At 44.3% G+C, this 16,370-nt stretch overlaps 2 protein-coding genes across 23 annotated transcripts; both read left to right on the top strand.

Moving 5' to 3' along the window:
- The first annotated feature begins 684 nt into the window (after positions 1–684).
- On the top strand, positions 685–9,333 carry LOC115385479 (sodium/calcium exchanger 1-like). 22 transcript variants are annotated; one of them, XM_030087511.1, is made up of 10 exons: positions 685–2,273; positions 5,807–5,913; positions 7,000–7,020; positions 7,213–7,230; positions 7,328–7,342; positions 7,842–7,910; positions 7,989–8,113; positions 8,257–8,356; positions 8,441–8,722; positions 8,945–9,333. In XM_030087511.1, the coding sequence occupies exons 1-10, from the start codon at positions 748–750 to the stop codon at positions 9,319–9,321; spliced, it is 2,640 nt and encodes an 879-aa protein (XP_029943371.1). In that variant the 5' UTR covers positions 685–747; the 3' UTR covers positions 9,322–9,333. The 22 variants fall into 22 exon arrangements, with proteins under 22 accessions (XP_029943371.1, XP_029943373.1, XP_029943372.1 ...); XM_030087513.1 differs by having other exon boundaries at positions 7,842–7,914; positions 7,993–8,113; XM_030087512.1 differs by lacking the exon at positions 7,328–7,342.
- A 2,466-nt stretch (positions 9,334–11,799) lies between these two features.
- Positions 11,800–16,216, top strand: LOC115385483 (histone chaperone asf1b-B-like). The gene is made up of 4 exons (XM_030087535.1): positions 11,800–12,103; positions 13,608–13,723; positions 13,879–14,055; positions 15,160–16,216. The coding sequence occupies exons 1-4, from the start codon at positions 11,995–11,997 to the stop codon at positions 15,355–15,357; spliced, it is 600 nt and encodes a 199-aa protein (XP_029943395.1). The 5' UTR covers positions 11,800–11,994; the 3' UTR covers positions 15,358–16,216.
- The last annotated feature ends 154 nt before the right edge of the window (positions 16,217–16,370 follow it).

Genomic DNA, 16,370 nt, shown 5'->3' with positions numbered 1-16,370 from the left:
GTGTTAGTTTCTTTCTATTTTGGTATTGGGTTGGTACTACTGGTTCTGGTTTGGCTCTGGATTGGTGCTGATTTAATATTACATTAGTTCTACTTTGGTCCTGTTTTAGTGCTGGGCATTGTTCGAAAAAACTTTAGAGAATGAAGGTATGTTCAAATTCTGGAACTGAGATACTGTATGTATCCATTTGAGATGTGTGGAAACAGTCAGATTTTGCCGTAAATTCACACCAAGTCACAAAATGCTGAATTCTTTGTGAGTTTGCAGAACAAATGAACATCTTTCCATAAAAAATTTTCACTGCCAAGAGCTGAGGATCGTCTGATGGTGGGAATCAACAACAACACACATTATTTTGATAGTTAAAGTTTTGTGTGCCTTGTGGTGAGATTTCCACTTAAGGTCTTCCAGAGGGGTGTTTTTCACTCAGCTGTGTTTTGTGTCTGTGTGAGACATTCAGTTGCTAATGCCTGATTTTTTTGGCCCACAGGTTTCAGGACTTGAGGTTCCACCATGAACCTGCCGCTGCTTCTCCTGCTGGCCGTCATTTATTCAGAGGTTCCCCATTCAGCTGCAGGACACTCTTCTCAACCACTGACGTCTAACATCACAGCCAGCAACCAAACCAAATGTGGCGGGAGCACCAAGTGCACCGAGGGCGTCATCCTGTCTGTGTGGCAACCCGTCAACCCTGTCTTCACCGACCGCATCGCCAGGGCAACCATTTACTTTGTAGGGTTGGCGTACATGTTTCTTGGTGTATCCATCATCGCTGACCGCTTCATGGCATCCATTGAGGTCATAACCTCCCAGGAAAGACAGATTACCATCAAGAAGCCCAACGGTGAGAAGATCACCACCACTGTCCGCATCTGGAATGAGACGGTGTCTAACCTCACCCTGATGGCACTTGGCTCATCTGCCCCAGAGATCCTGCTCTCCGTGGTGGAAGTGTGCGGTCACAACTTTGACGCTGGTGAGCTCGGGCCCAATACAATTGTAGGCAGCGCCGCCTTTAACATGTTTGTCATCATTGGCTTATGTGTGTCCGTTATTCCCGACGGAGAGACCCGTAAGGTGAAGCACCTGCGGGTGTTTTTTGTCACCGCATCCTGGAGCATCTTCGCCTACATCTGGCTCTACCTGATATTGGCCGTTTCTTCTCCGGGAGTTGTGGACGTATGGGAGGGGCTCCTCACACTCTTCTTCTTCCCTATTTGTGTCGGCTTTGCCTATGTGGCCGACCGCAGACTCCTCTTTTATAAGTATGTGTACAAACGATACCGAGCCGGGAAGCGAAAAGGAGTGATCATCGAAACTGAGGGTGAGCTCCCTCCGAAAATTGACATAGAAATGGATGGAAAGGCATTGAACTCTCATGGAGAGGATGTAACTGGAGAGGCTGGGCTTGAGCTGAAGGAGCTGGATGAGGAGGAGGCCCGAAGGGAGGTGGCGAGGCTCCTGAAGGAGCTCAAACAGAAACATCCAGAGAAGGAAACGGAGCAGCTGATGGAGCTTGCCAATTACCAAGTTTTAACGCAGCAGCAAAAGAGTCGGGCTTTCTATCGCTGCCAAGCAACCCGGATCATGACCGGAGCTGGCAACGTCCTGAAGAAACACGTCACCGACCAGGCTAAGAAAGCTGTGCAGTTAGACATCTGTTCCGAGGTCACATCCAACCACTTCTCCTCCAAGGTGTTCTTCGACCCTGGGACTTATCAGTGTCTCGAGAACTGTGGCAGCGTGGCAATGAACGTTGTCCGACGCGGTGGAGACCCAATGAGCACCGTCGCTGTGGACTACCGGACTGAAGATGGCACCGCGAATGCTGGGTCAGACTACCAGTTCACAGAAGGGACCATCGTGTTCAAACCAGGAGAGACTGAGAAAGAGATCCGCATCAACATCATTGACGATGACATTTTTGAGGAGGACGAGCACTTCCTGGTTCACCTCAGCAATGTCAGGGTCATATCGGAGGGCTCGAACGGCTGTGAAACCAACCACGTGGATGGGGTTGCAGGCTTGGGGTTGCCATGCACAGCTACCGTCACTATCTTTGACGATGATCACGCCGGGATCTTCACCTTTGAGGAGCCAGTGGTGACCGTAAGCGAGAGTGTTGGGGTAATGGAGGTAAAGGTCATTCGGACCTCTGGGGCTCGTGGAGTTGTAGTGGTACCGTACAAAACCACAGAAGGGACTGCTAAAGGGGGCGGCGAGGACTTCGAGGACACACACGGAGTTCTGGAGTTCGAAAATGATGAAATCTTGTGAGTATTATTTGAAACGTGATAATAATAAACCAAGCCTCCTTCAGAATCTCACAGGAACATCCCATTTCCACAATGAGACACTAAAGGCATCCAGCAGATTCAGAGAGCCAATCAGCAGTCTCTGTTAGCAATAAGAAGCTACTGATAGGCTAACAACTAGCTATACCACACTCGCAAGATGTTACTCTCAGAACCAATCAGCTTGAGCTTCACTCACATCTTCTACTCAAGTCTTTCAAGTCCCAAAACCATTCCAAAAGCGGTCCAAAGCTAGTCCACATTCAGTACCAAAGCTGTGAGGACCCAGTAGGAGGCAGGCTGTATTTCTTACTGTTTAACAACTGGTTGAAGACCTGGCCTTGGACTGTTCTCACATGTCCTTTTTTAAACTAATGTTGGACTGGTTTGAAGCTAGGCCTAGATTGGCTTTGGACCAAACTCAGAACTAGTTCAGACTAATTTTGAAATACTGATCAAGTTTTAGATAAACATCTGAGTTTCAGATTTGGTTTTGGACGGGCTTAGAATGGTTTAAGACCTACACACACAGTCAGACACACACACACAACGCACACCACGTGTCGGTTACCATGACAAACATTAAGTTCTGTCAGACTTAGACACCACTAGATTTGTTTAATAACAGCCTACTGAGCCAAATGCGAGATGTAGTTACACACAGTACAAAGAACACAAAAACAACAGAACACACACTAAGAAAGGAGCCAACAGGACAGACAGTAACCATATCACATTCCTATCGATGATAAAAATATCCAGAGATGATGCAGCTGCAGCCTGGAGAAGCATAACGCACACAGTGACTTAAATAACAACAGTTATTACAAAAAACTGAGCAAGAACAGTCTTTTCAGTGACGAGAGAGTTTTAAAAAAATTCAAGAAATCAGTAGAGACACGGTGCTAAAGTGGTAATTTGTTGTCCTGTAAAGCAATTATCATGCGCTCAATCTCCACCATTGTTCTTATAATTTCTTTCCTGACAAAAGCTTAAGTGTTTGTACCTGGTGTGCAGGACCAGGAACTTCTAGCTGTATAAATGCAGATAGTACAGAGATGAAGAGGCGGTGAGGTTGCAGGCATGGCTGCTGGCCAGCAGAGACCTCCCCAAGGAGCTCTGACAGAACGAGGCGACAATGAGCAGAAACCTGCTGTCAACACCAACCGACCATGTAAGGAAGAGAGCTGCCAGACGTTTATGTCCCACAGTAGGAGTAACGAGGAGAGAGGAGGCGGAGGGGATTTTCAAACACTTAACCCTCTACACCGTGGTGTTGCCCTCCGGCAAAAAAAACAAAAACAAAACATATTTCTGACCCTGCCTCTGTTTCTTTCAAATATTTTTTTTGCCTTGATATCTTTGTAAATGTCATGGGATATGTGTCTGTCCCAGAAAACCAGGATTTGAGTTGGGTTTGGGATTTTCTCTGAGGTTTGGATGGCCATTTCAGGAAGCAAAGCTGCACGTGACCCAATGACGGCAAATGGTAAGATTACAATTACATTTCAACATTCTTAAATGTAAATAACTTGGTGAAATGAAATATGTTGAGATGCACAAACATCAAAAGAATTATATGTGATATTATTGTTATTGTTATGCTCTGCAAGTTAGGGTCATTCCAACAGAGAGTGACTTTGAATGTCTGGTGATAGTCAGTGGTTTAAAATGTTATGTGTAAACCACATGTGTATGCCTGTACGTGTCTGTGCATATCTGTGCATGAACAAGCACTTCAATGTATATTTATGACTTAGAGGCTTACACATGATCAATTTAAATATTTTGTGTCTTTGTTGTCCTTTCTAAGCAGAAGGATCAGAGGATGATAATGAGTCTGCTGAAGAGAACCAAGAAAAAAAAGAGACAAATAAAATGAAGATGTACCTTCAGTAGCCTGGTTCTACATCGACCAAGATGGAGAACAGCCACCAAAGCCAACTTCAATTAATACCGAGAATTGCCGGGAAGCCTTAAAAGACCAATAGATATTATATCCTCCTTTCAAGATGCCTGTTTCAGATGATATTCTCCAATTAATTTCAGAACAGTCAAATCTGTATGTGGCACTATGAATTTGAATAGATGGGAAGCAGTCAAAACAGCCCTGCTTTCAATAATAATGATGCAGGATACAGGATTATGTAGATCCACTGCACAAAATCCGGCACTGGGAGATCATCTAAAAAAACCCAAATTTGTGAGAAGCGCTCAGTGGAATGGTTTTGCTGGACTCTCTTATTGCACTGTTGTACCATCGACTTGTGGTTCACCTCAGTTACATGATGATTACGACTGCCTGGTTGTTGTGCAGGTGAAATTGCAAAGAGTATAACAAGTAAAGTTGATGCTTCGCATCATACAGAGTTTGTGTAAAAGTGGAAAGAAAATGAAGCACAGGAGAGGTCATCCAAGTCCTCCAGTCGCTAAGGGAAATGACGACAGGAGAAGAAGAGGACCTGAAACATGTATTCCAGTCCCTGATGAGTGTCATGCCTGAAAACAAAGGGTGATGCAAAGAGTTACCAAAATCCTGTTGATGTCTGAAATGTGGTTCCCAATGCTGTTTCACATCCTGACTGCTTCCTGAGGATCCATACAGAATTGCAGTTTGCAGTTTGAAGATTATTTATTTTGTAACTGAAAATTGATAAATCACTTGTGTGTGTATTTTTTGTTTTTACAAATAAAAGAATTTATCATGTATCTGTTGTTTGTTTCATTATTCAAGTAAGAAAAAACTGGTGTTTTCGCACTGCTTTCAGTGGGAGGGGGGTTATTTCATTATTATATAATAATACTGTACATTATTAGGATGTGTAAAGCTCTCAAAAATTGCTATAAACACGCTCTCTGTGTGTCAACACTGTAACACAATCAGAAACAAAAACCCAATGTCATATAAAAACAATTACATCCAGTCACACAAAGTACAGTGAGAGAGAAGAGAAGGTCAGTGCATTAAGTTAGTCTCCGCAGTCTAAACCGACAGCAGCCTCACCAGAAAATGGTGCAGCGTTGTCTGAACCAGCCCTACTGTAAACCTTAAAAGCAGAGACTTTGTCAGCTCAGTTTGTTGCATACCTGTTGTTTATGTTCTTGTGCTTTATGTCCCTGAAAGCCTCTCAGGAACAAACTGTTTTAATGAGAACCGTAAACAGTAAGGACACACACATGATGAAGATCTGACAGGTATTAATATATACAGTATATCTGTTTAACAACTAAATTAACCCAACCGGGAGCCTTGATGCATACATAAATAAATAAACGATATTTAAATATTTAAAGAAATAAAAAGTTAAAACCTTAGAATTCTCAGTTCTTTTCCTGGAAGTGTTCCTTCCTTTGCTCTTGTTTCGTGGCAGTTTCCTGCAGCTTCCCCTCTTCCTCCTGCTCCCTTCCTCTCCCCTTATATTTTTTATTCCTTCCCTTCTTCCAATCTCCTGCTGTCCTCTCCTTCTCCACTTCTTCCTCCTCTTCCTCCTGCTCCTCTCTCTCTGTTCCAGTAAAACCATCATTATCAACATCGTAGATGATGAAGAATATGAGAAGAATAAGAACTTCTTCCTGGAGGTGGGGTCTCCTCGGCTGCTGGAGATGACTGAGAGGAAAGGTGGGGGCGTGGCCTCTCTGGGCCCTGAATGCATCACTAACTTTGTAGAGGCGCCCCTGAATGCCTCATCGGGAGGAACTGAGAGAATCCTGAACAATAATCTCACACACACTCTTCCCTGCAGGCAGTCAAGGTCACGTCTGGTCTCCTTACTCACCGATGTAGCTATGGCGTTGCCACAAAGAAACAACCTAACCGTGGAGTGCGGCTCGGTGTGTGTATGTGTGTGTAACGCATGATGACTGACTACTAAACCCAACTCCTTCCACTGTGGCTGTGTGCAGGAAGGTCATAGCTGTTAGAGTAATTGACCGGGAGGAGTACGATAAGAGTTCCAGTTTCTACGTGGAGCTGCTGGAGCCACACTGGGACAGGAGGAGGTGGACAGGTGTGAGGACTGTCTCCCTGGCGACCGTCAACCTTTCCTCCCTCTGTCTGTCCTCCTCCAGTTCACACTTGCTGTCTTCTTCTGGGCTGCCCTCCTTTACTGAGTTCATTGAATGCCTTCAGACCAGCTGGTCGTCTTTGACTGACAGAAAGGTCAGGAAAGAGGATGAGATGAGGGACAGCTAGCGTGGACAGACAGGGATGCTGGCACTGAGACTGTTTGGGTTTGATGTGAAGAGGTGTCAGCTGATTACAGTGTGGTGGGTAATGCACGGATTAAAGTGATTCTGACCTGACCGTTCAGTCACATTTGAATGAGTTGACAAACTGAGGATAAGTTGGGACAGTTTGATTCTGTTTCACAGGACTGGACGCGTTGGACTTGTAAGGATCAGTGTGGAAATGTTGAACTGACCCACTGTCTTTGTCCAGATTTATGCACCAAGTTGACATCTAACTTGCACAAACGAATGACCGCCTCTGAGACATGGATTTGGAAGACGTTATTTGAACTGTCCAATGTGTCTGACCTGGTTCGTAACGAGGCCCAGAGGACAGACTGAGGTCCAGAAGACAGTCTGAGGTTCACAGGACATCATGAGTTCCAACAAGGTTTAGAGGACAGAGGTCCAGAGGACAGAAAGTCTACCTGTTCTGTCTTCATTTCCGTTTCACCTTTATTTTTTTTCTCCTCTCCAGCTGTGTTGCTTCAGGAAGTTGGTGAGCTTTCTTTATTCTATTTCCCCTATTTTTCTCCTCTGTCCTCCATTGTCCTCCACCTGACCTCCCTTACTCCTCTATTCTCCTAAGCCTGTCTCTGTCCATCCTCTCCCTCATCCTTCAGCATTTACCTGTCTGTATTTGGTTGTCCTCACACTAACATGTTGTTTTCACATTTCTTTCCCCTCTCAGGTGAATTCATGCCCACAGGTAAGAGAACTTCACTCACTTGCTTTGAGATCCCATCTCTTATATTTCCTGTTTGTCTGACTTCCTGTTCGTCTGCATTTTGTGTGACTCTTGACAGACAAGAAGCTGTATGGTAAGGCGCCTCTTCGCTGCAGCGTGCCACCACACTTTGGTGTTCAAACACGACTGAATTTTTTAAAAACACGCTGATGAAAGCTTTCTTGCTCGATCACCTCCTGACTCCTCCCACTCTGCACCCACTGCTGAAGCTGATGGGAAATGTGTGCAGGTCACCCAGCATCTTTTATTTTGTTGCTAAAGGCATATCTCTTGTTTCTCACCACTTCACCACCAAACCATCCAAAACTTATCCAGCGAATGTGCTCATTTTATTTAAGAACAGCAATAACAACAACTGACTTACACGCAGTGGCAAACAAGAAGTTGAAACCAACTCATTTGTTTTTATTGAGTTTTTTGTAATTGCTGCAGTTGCTGTTGTTGCTATTTTCGCTGTTCTTTTTTTGCTATTAATGTTTATATTTTTGTTGTTATTGCTAACACTAGCATTATTGTTGTTGGTGTTGTTCTCAGAATGTGTCGGTAAAATCAGCCTGTGTTTAAATGTTCAGGCAGAGATATCTACAGGAAGGTCCAAGGACGAGACCACCCAGCCCCCTCCACCATCATCAATGTCACAGGTTTGTCGGTCCATCCATCCATCCATCCATCCATCCATCCATTTTTTCTATCATTTATCACTCACCCCTCCCTCTCAGACAGGAGCGAGGAGTCCCTGACCAAAAAGGAGGAGGAGGAGCGAAGGATAGCAGAGATGGGACGGCCGATGCTGGGGGAACACGTCAGGCTGGAAGTCACCATTGAGGAGTCGTATGAGTTCAAAGTGCGTACAAAGAAAGCTTGATTTCATGTTAGACCTTTTGACTTCGTATTGGTGTTTTACAGAGAACTCCTGCCAAAAGTAGTAGCCGTTATGAAGCCGTAGTAGCTTCATAACCTGGTCTCTGCTGGTCTCTTTGGTACCAGAACACGGTAGACAAACTGCTGAAGAAGACCAACCTCGCGCTGCTGATCGGGACCAACAGCTGGAGGGAGCAGTTCGTAGAGGCCATCACTGTCAGCTCAGGTGGGAATGTGGACTCTCGTGGTCTGATGTCTGTCTCTGCCCTGCACTGGAAGATCTCCATGAGTCTGGACTTGTTCTCCTCAGGTGACGATGATGATGACAACGAAGATGGCAGTGGAGAGAAGAAGCTGCCGTCCTGCTTCGACTACGTGATGCACTTCCTGACGGTGTTCTGGAAACTTCTGTTCGCATTAGTTCCTCCCACAGACTACTGGAACGGCTGGGCCTGCTTCATCGTCTCCATCTCCGTCATCGGACTGCTCACCGCCATCATTGGAGACCTGGCGTCACATTTCGGCTGTACGGTTGGCCTCAAGGACTCCGTCACGGCTGTGGTGTTTGTTGCGTTGGGAACATCAGTCCCCGGTATGCTCACTTCCTCACACCATCGCCATGGAGATGGAATGTGTGTGTGTGTCTGTATGTAAATGTGTGTATTTGTACTGGATGTCCTTGACAGGTCGTCAGTCTGGGGATTCCTTGCTGTTCGGTAGAAATGTGGATGATTTTTTTTTCTTATGGCGCAGCGGTAGCTGCGACTTGTCATCCATCTCTCTGAGCTGATTTCATGTGACCCTCTGTCCTCAGACACCTTCGCCAGTAAGGTGGCCGCAATCCAGGACCAGTATGCCGACGCCTCCATCGGGAACGTGACAGGAAGTAACGCTGTCAATGTGTTCTTGGGCATTGGAGTGGCCTGGTCTATCGCCGCCATCTACCACCAGGCCAAAGGCGGCAAGTTCTATGTCAACCCCGGAACTCTGGCCTTCTCTGTCACCCTCTTCACCATCTTTGCCTTCATCTGCATCGCCGTCCTTCTCTACCGCCGCCGGCCAGAGATCGGTGGAGAGCTCGGAGGCCCCCGAATCCCCAAGATCCTAACCAGCGGCCTGTTCTTCACCCTGTGGCTGTTGTACATCATCTTTTCCTCACTGGAGGCCTACTGCCACGTCAAGGGCTTCTAAGAGTCCTGCAGGTGACGGAGTCTGACTTGCTCTGGTAGATCAGGTTCCTGAATAACCTCACAGGTTCCTGCAGCGGGTACTTTGGCTGAGCTTTGGTGGACAACAGGAGGGAGTGTTGAAGGTTCTGGTGAATCAGATTTTGAAGATATTGAGTGAACTCCTTGGGGTTTTTGTTGATGTGACAGATATTGGAAAATTAATCTTCTGAAGGACTTTGTTAGGTCCTGCTGAGGTGCCAAAACCTGCTTCAGAACATCTTGGCTGGTTTCTGAAGGTCCTAAAGGTTCTTGAGGGACTCTCCAGCTTCCTTGCTGTTCTGATGAGTTTCTTGTCTTCCTCTAATAACGTCTTGTAATCTGTGATCAATGGATGACTCTAGCGGGGAGGTGTAAGTCTTGTCTCGACTTGTCTCTTGTAATTTATAATAATCTAATAATCTCTGTTTCAATACTTTTCAAATGACATCTTACATCTGCGTGGATTGAACTGACCCTTTACAGGTTGAACTGGTTCAGAACATTTTGAAAAGAATTAATTCATAAGTTTTAGTTCCTTTAGTTAATCTTATTAGTCAGAGGTTATAGATCAACGTCTGCAGGCGGTGGCAGGTTCCTATGCTGGTCTCTGAAGGTTGGGGTGGAGGTCTACCAGCTTTTAAAACAGATGCCATAACATTCACTCTGTCTCGTTCTGTCATATTCTTTGAATGTTCAAACAAATTTATCTGGTCTTTACTATGTTTTTAAAGATCCTGAAGGTTCCCGTCAGAGTTTAAAGGCTCTGGTGGGACTCTCCTGATTGCACATTCATTGACCCACCTTTCAAACAAGTACAGATGTGTTTTATGGATTCTCCAACCTCAGTGAAGTGTGAACTGTATAGCTTTCACAATGTGTGGACTTTGAAGCACCAAGCAGAGTGACCATCAGCGGCCTTTCTGGGAACACCTGTAGGACCTAGTTGATCCTGCAGTGTTGCACCGATGTGAAGTTCTACACCCAGCTACCGTTGGATGAACAGAAGAAAAAGTGGAGCTCTCAGACGTTTCAAGAAGCTGTGAATTCTTTAAACAAGATGATGCTGCTGCAGATTCTGCAGATGATTGGATGGCTGGAGGGACCAAAGGTGGCGCTCTGAGATCTAATTTCTTGTATTTTCCTTTCTTCAAATAATAAAGTGCAGTGAGTGACATACCATCATGCCTCCTGTCTGATTCGTCCATTCCGTCTTCTCTCTGACATCTATTTATTTTTTTGAATTTGTATTTTTTTTTTTTCCAAACACTGTTTTCTGAGCCAACAGGAATGTAATAATGACAAATTACACTTATAAAATGCATTCAATAGTACAAAACCGTAATTGTGAAATGTCTTACAGTTTTAGGGCTTCATATGTAGATATCCTCTCTGTCTCTACAGGCCAAAAGTCTCGGGTTCATTTCTCAAAGGGCCTTTTTTCTTGATGGACCTAACATTGATCATTTTTTTCACTGCCAAATTCAGCACACATTCACTATTGATGCATAGAAGCTGGCATTCCCTCTTTGCATTGATTTTAAAACTTCTGTTTGTCTGATGTGTTGGTAAAGCAACTATAATCACTATAAAGAGAAAACGGAACCTTTCCGTTGTCGGCCTCTTCCAGAGGTCATTTTGAACTAGCAATGCTCTCCATTAATTACAAAAAGGCAATTATGATGCATTCATTTATAGTGTGCTGATCCAAGCCATCTTTTTTGTTTTTGAAGGAATAGATTTCTTTAAGCAGCAGTTCTGACACCTACTGGCCAAACCTCTCTATTGCTCTGTGCTCTGCTCACAAGCATGATTGCTAATTAGAGCCACAAGGCCTGTTTTCAAACACAGAAGACATGATATTGAAGAGCAGGAGTGTTTAAAGAACGATGACAAGTTGTACATTTCTGTGCACACACTGTGTGTTCACTAAAGGCACTGATCATATACAGAAACGTCCAGATTGAATTGTGTGCTGGTAAGCTTGCAGTATGATGTCAACTTGTTTACTGTCCTCTGGCCTGCCCTTGTTTTACTTACTATCACCTAAAACCCAAACACTGCAATGAGAAAGTTGCCAAATGAGAGTTTGGGTCTGCTGGAGTTTTTTCTGTTACAGTTAACAGTGAACAGTATGTTCAGTTCATCCCTTTCAGTATTACTGCTGGGTTGATCAAGCTCAAAACTTGAGATAGATAAGTTGTAGCTCCACTATAGGCAAAAAATTTAAGACAAAGAAAAACAAGAGATAATTACCTTTTTCTGAGACAGGCAGTGCTTGTTGCCTCAAGGTTGACATCTTTTCCCACTGCCGCAAGTTCTCCAGTGACCTCTGGATCATCCGTGGTTTACAAGAAGCAACAGGCCTTGCTGTTTAGGACATACACCACTAGGAGGCAGCACCTGCAGACCACCACGCTCCGTGTGGCCTGAAGCAGCAGAAGAAGAAGGCAGTGACGTCCTTCCGGTCGCTGGTTCATGTCCGTGCTGTGGAAATAAAACAACCGAACTGTCTCCGCTCCTCAAGACAAGACAACTCCGAGCCGAGTGGACGGATCCGCGGACACAGCTGGAGGAGAACTGAGCGCAGGCTGACTCGTTCAATTAGTTCCAGGAACGAAAAACTAGTTTTTCAGATTGAGCTGCTTGAAAAACTGAGATGGCCAAGGTACAAGTGTTAAATGTCGCCGTGCTGGACAACCCCAGCCCGTTTGGGAACCCGTTTCAATTCGAAATCACGTTTGAGTGCATGGAGGATTTACCAGAAGGTGAGTTTTATGTTTAGTTCACGTATAATTTTCACTCTTTGTCTAAGCTGTTAACAGCCGCTCAGTCTTTTTACGTTCTTCTTAAATATTATATGATGGAATTCATTCAACCGCCAGGCGCGTTGTTTTCTGTCGTGATGATTTAACAATAACTGTTATTTTTTTCGCCGTACATGAAGAATTCGTGTGACAAAGTGTTAAAATTTGGCGCTGGCGCGTTCGTGCCCAAAGCCCCGCCTCCGGACCGCACCGATTGGCTGGGAGACCCGCCACGTCATTTTTTTCTTGAAGCTCATTGGTCGACGACGGGACGTTTCTGTAGCAACAAACAGACCCAAAAATTTGCCGCGAAATGCAAAGAACGCGGAATGGACAGATGCGCCATGTGTGTACTCATATTATAAAGCACCAGCATCCTGATGTGATCGAACGGCGAAACAATGTGTTAAAAACATAAAAATACACGTGTTTTCTTATGTTGATTAGTTTGAAGATCGATAGATCAACTTCTCAAGCATCGAAGCACAATCCTCCAGGAGAGTCCCTAGTATTTAATGATTCTACTCTGTGTTTAACTGCAAAAACAAAGACTTTTTATATTTTACAACTTGACCTTTGACTTTTACACTGTCGTCACTTGGTCTGTGTGTGTGCACAGGAAATAAGTTTCTTGCATATACATGCCCTCGTGCTCAAAATGGAACAATATGACCAGCTTCTCCATTTGACCTCTCAGAGGCTGTGATGGTGCTGCAGATGAGAGTAACCCGAGTCTTCTCGCTTATTTCTCTGCTAACTGGACTCTGTCAGATATACTGCAATAAAACTCCCTCATTGACCAAGTTGGAGCATCTTAATCACATTTTAGTCTGTATATCTAATTTTCAAAAAACAATTAACACTTTTTTGGCTAAAGACTTGCTAGCAATAGTCTAAAACAGAAATAAAGATAATAAAAGGTACAGTGTCACAGAGACATCATGTTTAACCTGAATGAATAGGCTTTGTGACATGTTAGGTTGTAAAACTGGGTGATTTACAAGTTGATTTTGGTTAAACAAAGTTAATTTTGTTTTATTTTAGGAGTTCAGTGAGGGTAGGTCATTTTGACCTGATGGACACAGTTTATAAACAGACTATCGGGAGGCAGAGAGCATTCATTCTGTTATCATTTGGAGTTTGACAGTGTTGCTGTGAACATAATGAGCACTGAGACACCAGCAAAATAAACTGGTTGTTGGAGGAGCGTTTTATAGAAAGTAATGAAGCAGCTGTATTTAATGTGAATCTTCTCTGGCCAATAGCTTAAGATCAATTTTGGTTCAGTAATTTCTATAATAGTGTCAGATAATAATACACGGACATGTTTTCTGTGTAGCATATGATAGTGATCAATGAAGTGTTTGATTTTAAAATGTTCGCTCTGTCACAGTGTTTTTTTCACAGCTCTGATTTATCCTCTTGTTTGAAGAAAAGTCTCATTTTCTCCTCTTTGTGCCGGCAGATCTGGAATGGAAGATAATCTATGTGGGTTCAGCTGAGAGTGAAGAGTACGACCAGGTTCTGGACTCGGTGTTAGTCGGCCCGGTACCAGCTGGCAGACACATGTTTGTGTTTCAGGTGAGTGTTTTGAAGTCGACGTTCATTCATGATACTTAAATTCGTCTCCTTACAAATGACAGTGTGAATAAACATGATTGAGGATGTGTTTGATGTTTCTGTCTGTGTCACGTGATCGCTGTGGTTTGATCTTCTCTCTTCATCCATCTCATTAGGCTGATGCTCCGAACACGAGGCTGATCCCAGAGAGCGACGCTGTGGGAGTGACTGTGGTTCTTATAACCTGCACTTACCGCGCGCAGGAGTTCATCCGCATCGGTTACTATGTCAACAATGAATACACGGACCCTGAACTGCGAGAAAACCCTCCCAACAAACCAGACTACGCTCAGGTAATACACAGCACTGGTGGAAGCTGCTGGTCGAAACATAGCTTTCTGCTGCCCTCTAGTGCTCAAGTGCAACATTCATCCATCTTCTACACTGCTTTATCCAGCTCTGATGATCAGCACTGCAGCCAGTTTTCAATAGAAAGACAGGGAACCACACACACATTAACACCTTTGGGCAATTTAAGGCCACTAATTAACATTTACCGCTTGTTTTTGGACCTATAAAGTTTACCTAGAAAGTAGGTAAAATTGGCTTAACTTAAGTTATTATTATTAAAATTGTGTCAGTCATTATTTAACATGCATGTTTCCAAAACATCAATAATGTATACATACATCATGTAAAATACAAGTCGGTTATCCATTCGTGAGTTGCAAAGCTGAGAGTACATTCAGTACTTCAGGTAAATAGAGGAGCATGTCGCACTTAATCGCCCCACCGTATCAAATTGTCCTTGTCCTCCTAAATCAAATCAATCACTTAGTATCTGTGTTAATGTATGCTTTATGTCCCTTCTGTTTAGACAGTTTGATTGAACGATTTAACATTTCAGGTGCTGCTGACAACTTCTGTTTCACAGTGATGACCTGCGATCGAATGAATGAATGAATGAATGAAAAGCATCATGGTTTCATATGCTAGCCAGTTTCACAGGAACGTCTTTCCAAATCGATGTACTTGCATACTTGTATGTTGTTGTTTTAAGAATGTTTAGTCAAATTTCCCCGTGTAAACATTTGGTGCAGTCGGTGACAATAACCGCCTGCAGAACTGAGAGCAGTTCAGTCCCAGTGGTCAAGCCCTCTTTCACAACTGTGCCATCAATATTGAATAGGCAGTGGCGCCTTAGTACTTTGCTGTAGTTTAAATGTGAAGCGGCTCTGTTAGTGCTGATCCTCTGTGTGACGTGATGCAGCTGAGTTAAAATACTCGATTCTGTTCCAATTTTAAATGACTTCTGCTATTCCATGAAAGCATACCTCCTTAAAATGTTCTATAATACATTCAGTGATACAGCTCCTGTCACCACATAGTCACGTCCGTTTTATCAATATCATTTTCAAACCAAACTGATGGGGTTTTTTTTCTGTTTTGCTTTGCAGCTCCAGAGGAACATTTTGGCCTCCAACCCCCGCGTCACCCGCTTCCATATCAACTGGGAAGGCTTGGCAGACAAGATGGAAGACAGCGAGAACGTGGATCCGTCCCCCAACATCAGCGGCATGCTCCCGCCGCCCTGTGTAGCAGGGAAGATGCCGCCTCTCGGACTGATGCCGGAAAACTCCATGGACTGCATTTAAGGATAATTGCATTAATCTGAAAGGACAAGGTGCCCCTCTCATCGACACCGTCACCAACATTGAAAATGCATATTTTGACAGGGAGGCCATGGATGTGTCTGTCACGGCTTGTGGACATTAATAGGGAGCAGGACACACCAGCAGGGATTTCATTTTTATATGTATTGCAAAAAAGAAACCTACAGGTTCTGTCTGGATTGTTGCCACATTTGGTTTCTTTTCTTTTATATTTTTTTTTCAACTTGATTGAATCTGCTCAGATGGAATTGCCTTAATTTATAGTCTGTTTGAGGTGGAAGTTTGAGTCACCAGGGTAATCTTAAGACGGGATCGCCGTCTCCTCACAGCCTGGAGAGAATCGAGCAGACGGGGATTTTGGTAACCCGGGTGTGCTGTTAATGTTGTCCTCTTGAGCACAGATCAAAGCCTCGGGCGGTTCTTTGTGTGTCGGAGTAGATGTAGCACTCGCTGCTCATTTTAAAGCGCTCCATTGTTCTGAAGGTTTCTCTCGCCGCATGCCTACCTGCGGAAACGGATACCCAGCCGAACATATGGGTCGTGTCACTGAGCTGGTTATTCGGCGTCATCTGAAGCCCACGCAGAATGCAGCCATGCGGTTCAAAGATTTGCTGCGAGGTTTCCCAGATTACTCAGTAAACCCGTTTGCATACTGCTCCTTGGTGTAATGTTACATAAAACACCTGCTTGTACAGGATGAACAGGTGCCATGTGGCAGTCAGACTGCAGGTGATGAAGAGTCACTGTTAATGTTTTCCCGGCGCTTTCATGGTCTTCACGATGAAGGCACGTTTTCTTTTTGTAACTGAAGTGATTGAGTTAATAAAGTTGGCTTTGTTGACCTTGTGCTGCTTACTGGGTAAATCTCCGCATCTTTCTTGCAGCTTCTATTCTGCCTGGACTATTATGGGAAGGAGCACAGCAACAGCAGCAAGACTTAGCACGTGTGCGCGTGCATCAGCCCACTCTTCACCCTCCCCTCCCCGGCTCCTTTC

This window comes from Salarias fasciatus, unplaced genomic scaffold (assembly GCF_902148845.1).
Source record: "Salarias fasciatus unplaced genomic scaffold, fSalaFa1.1, whole genome shotgun sequence".
Classification (NCBI taxonomy): Eukaryota; Metazoa; Chordata; class Actinopteri; order Blenniiformes; family Blenniidae; genus Salarias; species Salarias fasciatus.
The sequence above is the reverse complement of the archived record's forward strand: the minus strand, read 5'-3'. Positions and strand labels throughout refer to the sequence as shown.